Here is a 10,942-nt window from a genome sequence, read left to right as displayed (position 1 = left end):
TGGTGTAATAAATTCGATATATGACACACTCTATATCAGGCGGTATTTGTCTAATTTCAACGCTTCAGAATAAATTCCCTTGTTCACAAATACCGATAAATTATTTCAAAAGTAATCACAGATATTGTCCACCATATATATTTTGTAGATAACCGTCGGAAGTGAAAGGAGGGGTGAAGCTGGTGTGTTTTACTGCGCTGGGAGGAAATCCAATTACGACTTGGTCATGTTCCTCCCTCTCGCCATGTGATGGTCGGCCATTGTTTGTTAGGGAGTGTAAACCTAATGACGTACGACGCTTGGACACTAGGTCATGGAAAGTCCGGGCGGGACACTTTTAATGAAAAACATCGCTTATGTTTGGATCATTCTCAGATCTATAGGTAAGTCATGTTTATCAGAAGGATTAACTTACATTGAAACAACTAATTTAATGACTGAATAGATATTTATTGCTTTAATTGTTTGTTATCGAACATTTATTGTTTTGAATAATATTCTGACTTTGATAAATATGGAAGTCTTTGGAACATAAATATATAGAAAAGACAGGCATTATTATATTTCTGATTTCATTTTTTTCTAGGTAATTATTTATTAATTATTTTTTCTCTTTATGTGATATAATTATATCCACAAGATGAGTATTTACACAACACCTGGTTTATCTATTAGTTTCTCTCTTAATAGAGAGTGAGTTAAAATGAGTGAGTCAAATATAATTAAATTGGATTAATAATTTGATATGTCATGGGGTTTTAGGTGAGTGTCATATAAGATTATTAAATAGATTCTATCAGACATAGTCACTCGTGTAAGATTAAATAGATTATATCAGACATAGTCACTAGTGTAAGCTTCTGTTTATCACATAACTCTTAGTCTGTATAGGACAGGCTTATTTCGACTTGGACTACGTGCTTCTCCACAAAGACACTTATGTGAGGCCACAATTATATCAATAGTGACGTCATATAATATTCTATGACGTCATCACTGTGATATTACGCTGTTATTACATTTTTTATCACAGTCTTATTATATGGTAAATCAGAACAATCATATGATAATATTATATTTAGCCAACTGTACGCAATATTTCACATATATATGAGTTGTTATTTCCTGAATTCAACCCGACCCGAGAGTCCAAATGGATTCCTTTTGAATATGTCTTTAGGTATTCCAACAGCGTCCTGTCTGTTCTCGTTAGAGAAAACAAGGCCATGTTGTTTCCAAATATCTCCAATCCAGATGTCAAATTGTCCATAACAAGTTTTTAATTGAATGTACAACAACAATATGTACGGTTTCTAAAACTCAATATTGTGTTATAAATTACTTTTAGAGTTTTGCAGCTATATTTAATTTAACGACTACTTAATACAGTCGCTTAGATAAGATGAAAACAATTCCTGAATATAAAATGTCGTGCCAATCCTGTCAAAACCATTCCTGTCAAAAGACCGTCTTAACAACCCTGTCAAAACCATTCCTGATTATAGACCGTCATACCAATCCTGTCAAACCATTCCTGGTTATAGACCATCATGTCGATCTTGTCAAACCATTCCTGGTTATAGGCCGTCATACCAATCCTGTCAAAACCATTCCTGTCAAAATACCGTCTTAACAATCCTGTCAAAACTATTCCTGGTTATAGGCCGTCATGCCAATCCTGTAAAACTATTCCTGGTTAAAGACCGTCATGCCAATCCTGAAAAACCATTCCTGGTTATAGGCCGTCATACCAATCCTGTAAAACTATTCCTGAATATAGACCAACTGTGCTAAAATCCTTTGCTAAAAATAGTTCTAGTCAGATGGTAGTTGGCACCCCGGGGAAGCCTGTTAGTGTCACTGTGTCTAGCAATAACGTGTCAAAGACAGTTGAGCCAAGTGTAGTTAGAACGCGCAGTGGTAGGGTTTCGAAGGTCCCACATCAAAATGGATATGTATTTCATTTATTCGTCCATGAAGAAGACGCGTTTCCTTTCGGAACGCCTGGTCCCTCTCTATGGGCCTCCGCTCTATCGATTTGTGGCAGAATTCCTTTTTTCTTTGCATGTCTTTTTTTCTTTCTTTCTGTTTTTCAATGTTGCGTCCTGTGACTGTCTGACCCCTAGTATCACTGACGAGCCCTATACTTATCATATATCTGTATGATGTCCCTAGTATCACTGACGAGCCCTATACTTACCATATATCTGTATGATGTCCCTAGTAACACTGACGAGTCCTATACTTACCATATATCTGTATGATGTCCCTAGTATCACTGACGAGTTTGATACTTACCATATATCTGTATGATGTCCCTAGTATCACTGACGAGCCCTATACTTACCATATATCTGTATGATGTCCCTAGTATCACTGACGAGCCCTATACTTACCATATATCTGTATGATGTCCCTAGTATCACTGACGAGCCCTATACTTACCATATATCTGTATGATGTCCCTAGTATCACTGACGAGTCCTATACTTACCATATATCTGTATGATGTCCCTAGTATCACTGACGAGTCCTAAAATGAAAACACACCTATATGATGTCCCTATCATATTTTTTGAGTCATACAATGACCAAACAGCTGTATGATGTCCCTAACATCACTGTCGAGTACCGGAATGACAGCTGTATGGTGGCATTAGCATCACTGACGAGCTCTAAAAGACCAAAGAGCTGTAGGAAGCAGTTTTATTTTCATTAGTTTATGAAGTGAATCTGTGTTGAATGACGTTATCATCTTGTGGGTTTTTTTTTAACAATCATTCAATCTTAATTCAAATAAGAATTTTACTCGTCCTTTTCAAAACGTTTTTTTCTTCAGAAAACACGCAAATGACATTAGAAAAGTACTATTGTTACATATAACCTAATAAGTGTAACAAGAACATACAGAAATATACACATTTATAGGAACTACACAAAGACATGTATTCACCTCAGATCCCTCTGACGTTTGTCCCTTACATGATTCTGTACATCCAACATCATAATGTAACGCTCTCTGATGTGATTTGTCTGTTGTAAGTTTTTTTTCTGTCTGTTCAGTTTTGTTTTGTGTATGTTTTATGTTTGCGATATCGTGGAAAAGAAATGCAAAAATATTGTTTTGAATTTCCCCGGACATTTTGTTCCAATCTTTATATAATTCAAAAAGACAGAATTTTACTTTGTCGCTGAGAGTACGTCTAGACGACCCATATCACATAAGTAATAACTTGACTTCTTCTCGGCCGATTTCAAAGTTTATCGTATTCATGATCTCCAGAAAAAAAAACCCTTGAGAGTCTACGCTTTCTGTTTTAACGTTACCTGGTTGTCATTTCCTGGTCGTCTGGAAATACTAGAGTATTTTCGGATGAAGTGTTGAATCGTGGACAAAAATATCATATCTACGAGGCTTATTGTTTTATAATCAGCGTTTTCACAAGGGAAAACTAACTAACGATAAAACCCATTAAATCATTTCATGTGATTAATGATAACAGCATTCAAGAGTTTAACAAGGTTTTTCGTGAAATATGTGTTTAAATTGACAAAGACGGGTATGATATTTAGAGAAAAAAACCCTAAAGTTTTAGAATATTTTAGATATACTTTTAACCACATACCGATTTTAATACTCTTCGCATTATGATTAATACAGTAAACTCCGGTTTATATAAAATGTGAAAGAGCAGTGATCTAATATTTGTATAAAAAGGTGTAACACCTAAGGATATCCATAATGATATGGTAGCAACACTAGGGAAATATGTCCCGTCATATGCTACAGTGAAAAGGTGGGGCGCGGCCGACAGAGCCTTGAGGATGACCCCTGTCCTGGAAGTGAGGATGGCCCCTATCCTGGAAGTGAGGATGGCCCCTATCCAGGAAGTGAGGATGGCCCCTATCCTGGAAGTGAGGATGACCCCTATCCTGGAAGTGAGGATGGCCCCTATCCTGGAAGTGAGGATGACCCCTGTCCAGGAAGTGAGGATGGCCCCTGTCCAGGAAGTGAGGATGACCCCTATCCTGGAAGTGAGGATGGCCCCTGTCCTGGAAGTGAGGATGGCCCCTGTCCTGGAAGTGAGGATGACCCCTGTCCTGGAAGTGAGGATGGCCCCTGTCCTGGAAGTGAGGATGACCCCTGTCCTGGAAGTGAGGATGGCCCCTATCCTGGAAGTGAGGATGACCCATATCCTGGAAGTGAGGATGACCCCTGTCCTGGAAGTGAGGATGGCCCCTGTCCTGGAAGTGAGGATGACCCCTGTCCTGGAAGTGAGGATGGCCCATATCCTGGAAGTGAGGATGGCCCCTGTCCTGGAAGTGAGGATGACCCCTGTCCTGGAAGTGAGGATGGCCCCTATCCTGGAAGTGAGGATGACCCCTGTCCTGGAAGTGAGGATGGCCCCTATCCTGGAAGTGAGGATGACCCCTGTCCTGGAAGTGAGGATGACCCCTGTCCTGGAAGTGAGGATGGCCCCTGTCCTGGAAGTGAGGATGGCCCCTGTCCTGGAAGTGAGGATGGCCCCTATCCTGGAAGTGAGGATGGCCCCTGTCCTGGAAGTGAGGATGACCCCTATCCTGGAAGTGAGGATGGCCCCTGTCCTGTAAGTGAGGATGGCCCTTATCCTGGAAGTGAGGATGACCCCTGTCCTGGAAGTGAGGATGGCCCCTGTCCTGGAAGTGAGGATGGCCCCTGTCCTGGAAGTGAGGATGGCCCCTGTCCTGGAAGTGAGGATGACCCCTATCCTGGAAGTGAGGATGGCCCATATCCTGGAAGTGAGGATGGCCCCTGTCCTGGAAGTGAGGATGGCCCCTGTCCTGGAAGTGAGGATGACCCCTATCCTGGAAGTGAGGATGGCCCCTGTCATGGAAGTGAGGATGGCCCCTGTCCTGGAAGTGAGGATGGCCCCTGTCCTGGAAGTGAGGATGACCCCTGTCCTGGAAGGGTGTTAATGTTGAAACCCCAGAAATGGCCAATGAAGTTCGTGACATTGTTATGACTGACAGACGAGTCAAGCAACGATATATAGCCAGTAGAGTTGGCATTTTTACAGGAAAGAGTGCATTCCATTGTGACCGAGGTTTTTGCAATGAGAAAGCTTTCGGCCCGATGGGTACCAAGATTTTCTGACAGTTGATCAGAAGCCCACCAGGCGCACATTATGGCGTGCTAATCTTAACCTTTTTGTGGAAGATCCTGCCTACTTTCTTCAGAAATTTGTCACTATGGATGAAACATTGGTCCATCATTTTACCCCAGAGGCAAAAACAATATTCGAAACAATGGAAGCACCATGGACCTCCCCCACCAAAGAAGGCAAAGACAGTTCCATCAGTTGGAAGGTTATGGCCTCAGTTTTCTGGGATGCAGATGGTATTCAGCTGATAGAGCATCTTCAAAAGGGACAAACAATCAATGGCACATGCTATGCTTCACTTCTGAGGAAGTTACGGGAAAATATTAAACTTAAGCGCCGCGGAAAGTTCACTAAAGGTTTGTTATTCCATCGGGACAATGCTTCTGTTCAAACACAAGTCTGTCATTAACATGGCTGCCATTCACGATTGTGGCTTTAAATGGATTGAGAATCTGCCTTATTCATCAGATCTCGCTCCATCAGATTTTCATCTATTTCCAAACTAAAACCAGTTATGTCAGGCATCCTGTTTCAGTCCGATGATGACGTCTACATGCAGTGCATGACTTTCTGAACAGCCAGGAAAAGGAGTTCTATAAAAGTGGCATTGAGGCCCTTAAACACAACTGGCAAAAGTGTTTAGATACTGAAGGGGATTATGTTGAAAAATAATACAATATGTCCGGCAAAATTAAAATCCTTCAATACGAGGATCACAACATATCAATCAGCCCTCGTATTAGTAATTATATGTGACGTTCAAAAGACGCAGAAGACAGTTTTTTTTAAATATTTTTGAGACAATCCTCTTTAGTAAGTTCCGGAAATATCTTCCATGTCGTTGAAGGACTATCATCAACAAAGGACAACATAAGTACATATGTAGACTGTATAAAGTATGTTACATAACTATGTATCCTCATATCAAATAATTACATCTTGCTGTGTAGCTATTGGTGGCAAGTTATTTACAAAGCTATCTTGAAAATGCACTTGATCACGCTATGTAGATATGTAAATATATAAATTACACGTAAATGTCCACTATTACTCCGATCTGCCAATTAAGTATAAAGCACATGGAGCTTTGATATGTAACGTCTAATCAATATTATCGGTCCACTGGATCCGACCACGGAAACAACCATGACGAGCCGGCATTATTGGCCATATGGTTTCTGTCCTTTCCTCACGATAAACCACAACAAAAATAATCAGAAATAGTAATGTTGTGGTCCGTTTAATTGTATGAATTGCTAGTTACGTATCAGTACAGGAGAGGATTCATTGGCTGATAGGGAAACTGGGACATTAATCCCGGTTAGCCTCCTACAGAGACTTAAGGAAGGCATGGGGATTAGTCATAATACACTGGGTTGGATTCTGGTCTGGACATATTGCGTTTTTTATTTAACATTGTGTCTGTAATTAATTCTAGTGTTGTTTTTAAAGACACCTATTTCTTCTTTTCTCCATGAGCAGTGGCCGAGTGGTTAAGGTGTTCCGACACTTTATCACTAGCCCTCCACCTCTGGGTTGCGAGTTCGAAACCTACGTGGGCAGTTGCCAGGTACTGACCGTAGGCCGGGGATGTTTCTCCGGGTACTCCATCTTTCCTCCACCTCCAAAACCTGGCACGTACTTAAATGACCATGGCTGTTAATAGGACGTTAAACAAAAATAAACCAAAACCAAACATCTATTTAATGTTTTAAAGGGATTTTTTTCAGATTATTCCGTTCTTTTCAAGTCGCTCTGGTTTCTCTCCATTTTTATAAACCTACTTATTCAAAGTGCTCAACATATTATAAGCAGGCGCAGCCATATCAATTGATAATAAGCACAATAATAATTTAGCGAAATGCCTCGCTAAAATATGTACGATGACCATATATGACTTTGTTTATATGTCAATAGGATTTTTTTCAATAAATGATACCTGCGACAAACATGACCTACAGGATCGATTGATCAAGTTAAGACTGCCTAGGTAAGCGATTGAACATGCTAGATGTTGATCCTAAAATAAGTCATTTCTACGAAATGTTACTATTTCTCATCATTGCTCCTTTGTGTTGCCAAGATCTTGACAAAAATGATAATGACACATTTATGAGAGTCACCATAAACTTGATGTTTCTGTTATCCGAAGGTCATTGCATTCATTATTTGTAATCAATACCAGAAGCTTATTTTACCAGAATTCAAACAATTTTGAACAATATGTTTTACTTTTTGTTGAATTGATTCATGCTTTTGATAAAAATAATGAAAAAGCTTTATTCTAATTCCGTTTTCGTCTTGCAGTGCGTGGAGTAGGAAATTCTAATAGAATTATTCTTTAGGGAACGCTGACATGCTCGGCATACTAACACACCCTTTAGAATTCATCGTAGTGATTTGTATAAAAATTCCACAGTTTTAACATAACTCTCCAATGGAATTAGTTCCCGAGGACATGTACGAGTGTGTGTTCTATTTTTTGTAAATGAAATATGTCATGACGGCATGACATTAATTCGAATTCTTGTGCATTATACATGAATTTCGGAACACATATCTCGGCCTATGAGTCTGACCATTATACATGGATTTTGGTACACATATCTCGGCCAATATATCTGACCATTATACATGAATTTCGGTACACATATCTCGGCCTATGTATCTGACCATTATACATGAATTTCGGTACACATATCTCGGCCTATGTATCTGACCATTATACATGAATTTCGGTACACATATCTCGGCCTATGTATCTGACCATTATACATGAATTTCGGTACACATATCTAGGCCTATGTATCTGACCATTATACATGAATTTCGGTACACATATCTAGGCCTATGTATATGACCATTTATCTGGAATTAAGCTCTATAATTTCAACAAATTTGATAGACTTAAATATATAAGGCAGTGCTATCGTTTTGGCAGACGTAGGCGATTTTAAGTTTTTTTCTCTCGATATATTGGCAGTTATGGAATGTCTCAGATGAAAAGACGAAAAACTGATTTACTAAGTTTCACATACGATTTAATCAGTCGAGTGGACCAATATTATTGACAATCAATAAGTTCCATGTAGAATTTGATGGAACACAAAACGTTATAACCATCTCTTCCAATGAGATGACAATATGATAACATCGCTTCTATGTCTCGACTGATCACGTGTCAAATGTCCCTATTGTCGTAATTCAAAGGACAGTTTATGTGGTTATAGCCATTCAAGAAAGGCATTGTATCACCACATGTAAAACAATGAAGTACCCGTGCTGCGGAGTGATTGTGAATCAGTAATAGGAAACGTAACTCCCAGACAGGGTATTCTTTATAACATGTTAACACGACGTACAGTTCACCAGCAGGTAACAGTAGATCTCGGGGACGTACAGTTTACCAGCAGGGTAACAGTAGATCTCGGGGACGTACAGTTTACCAGCAGGGTAACAGTAGATCTCGGGGACGTACAGTCCACCAGCAGGGTAACAGTAGATCTCGGGGACGTACAGTTTACCAGCAGGGTAACAGTAGATCTCGGGGACGTACAGTTTACCAGCAGGGTAACAGTAGATCTCGGGGACGTACAGTCCACCAGCAGGGTAACAGTAGATCTCGGGGACGTACAGTCCACCAGCAGGGTAACAGTAGATCTCGGGGACGTACAGTTTACCAGCAGGGTAACAGTAGATCTCGGGGACGTACAGTCCACCAGCAGGGTAACAGTAGATCTCGGGGACGTACAGTTTACCAGCAGGGTAACAGTAGATCTCGGGGACAAAGTCCACCAGCAGGTAACAGTAGATCTCGGGGACGTACAGTTTACCAGCAGGGTAACAGTAGATCTCGGGGACGTACAGTTCACCATCAGGGTAACAGTAGATCTCGGGGACAAAGTCCACCAGCAGGTAACAGTAGATGTCGGAGACGTACAGTCCACCAGCAGGTTACCAGTAGATCTCGGGGACGTACAGTCCACCAGCAGGTAACAGTAGATCTCGGGGACGTACAGTCCACCAGCAGGGTAACAGTAGATCTCGGGGACGTACAGTTTACCAGCAGGGTAACAGTAGATCTCGGGGACAAAGTCCACCAGCAGGTAACAGTAGATCTCGGGGACGTAAAGTCCACCAGCAGGGTAACAGTAGATCTCGGGGACGTACAGTTTACCAGCAGGGTAACAGTAGATCTCGGGGACGTACAGTTTACCAGCAGGGTAACAGTAGATCTCGGGGACGTACAGTTTACCAGTAGGGTAACAGTAGATCTCGGGGACGTACAGTTTACCAGTAGGGTAACAGTAGATCTCGGGGACGTACAGTTTACCAGTAGGGTAACAGTAGATCTCGGGGACGTACAGTTCATGAGCAGGGTAACAGTAGATCTCGGGGACGTACAGTTTACCAGTAGGGTAACAGTAGATCTCGGGGACGTACAGTTTACCAGTAGGGTAACAGTAGATCTCGGGGACGTACAGTTCATGAGCAGGGTAACAGTAGATCTCGGGGACGTACAGTTCATGAGCTTACTATCCAGTCATTACAAACGCATATACAAAGGGTACAAAGTCTCTTACGTGCCGAATTGTGTGATATCTACAAAGTAGGTGATTTTAAAGGAATTATCTTAGAAAGTTGCCGATGGTTTCATTAATACATGTTTTAGGTAACAGCACTAATTTATTTGTCGTTATATCGATTTCATGTTTTGAAGTGATTGTTTGTTGTTGTGGTACTTTAGAACATATTCGTTTTTTAATTATATTAAGACTTTCTGGAAACAAATGTGAAGGACAGGTTAGTATATATCGGAATATATAAATGTGTAACATAGTAACACACCTGACGAAGGAAGACAACTTTTTGACTCGTGCCCTGACCGGGCCTCGATCTACGGCACCCAAACGCCTAGTCAGAAATACCCGCAGCTTATACCGCTGCGCCTCATCGGCGATCCTAAAAAAGAACGTTTCAATGGCGTAGTGATGGTCGGCCCGATACCCTGACATGATCATTGTGGAAGTCGTCTATTAGATGATATGAATACCTGGATCGCAATATATGTACATACATGGATGCGAATTGTACACATATAACAAATATTCATTGAGTACGAATACGACAGGAAATTCAAATCTTTACCAACACATAGTGCATATGATACATTGTGCTAATTATTTGATATATAGCATAGTAACACAATTGACGAAGGAAGACAATTTTATGACTCGTCAGAATATATAAACGTTTATATATATATGGCTTTGTACTAATTATGAACTATTCAAACAGTAAATTATCTCAATTGTGAATTCATATTTCTTCGATTAACCATTTATTTCGTGCGAATTAGATGGTGAATAGCAAATAAGATATGTATGGTTATGATCAATAGTTAGGGTATTGGTATCAGACCGTCTTTATGATTGACAGGTCGTCATTACGTGTGTCCAGGTATCAGACCGTCTTTATGATTGACAGGTCGTCATTACGTGTGTCCAGGCGTGAGATGGACAAGGTTTTCTATACTTTACATATAATCCAATATTCGATAGACGCAAAGGACTCTTTTGAACCAGAACTAATGGGTCATTTTACAATACAATGATTGACACCACATATGATATTGTATGTAGGTATATAAATATATATACGATTTGATGGATTTTGAGGAAGGTCAATGACCAGCTACCTACAAGTGTATGTGTGACGTTTAATTAGCACCAATAAATAACACCACCAGGTTTCGCGAGACACTAGAGATGAAGACTTGGGGACGGTTTGTGGTCTTATTA

At 40.4% G+C, this 10,942-nt stretch overlaps 1 protein-coding gene across 1 annotated transcript; it reads left to right on the top strand.

The window, feature by feature from the left end:
• Positions 1-313: 313 nt before the first annotated feature.
• Positions 314-10,625, top strand: LOC117334771 (cell surface glycoprotein 1-like). The gene is made up of 4 exons (XM_033894570.1): positions 314-383; positions 3,889-4,984; positions 8,506-9,364; positions 10,581-10,625. Exons 1-4 carry the CDS (start codon positions 314-316, stop codon positions 10,623-10,625), a joined length of 2,070 nt encoding a protein of 689 aa, XP_033750461.1.
• Positions 10,626-10,942: the final 317 nt, after the last annotated feature.

This window comes from Pecten maximus, chromosome 9, assembly GCF_902652985.1.
Source record: "Pecten maximus chromosome 9, xPecMax1.1, whole genome shotgun sequence".
Taxonomy (NCBI): domain Eukaryota; kingdom Metazoa; phylum Mollusca; class Bivalvia; order Pectinida; family Pectinidae; genus Pecten; species Pecten maximus.
The sequence above is the reverse complement of the archived record's forward strand: the minus strand, read 5'-3'. Positions and strand labels throughout refer to the sequence as shown.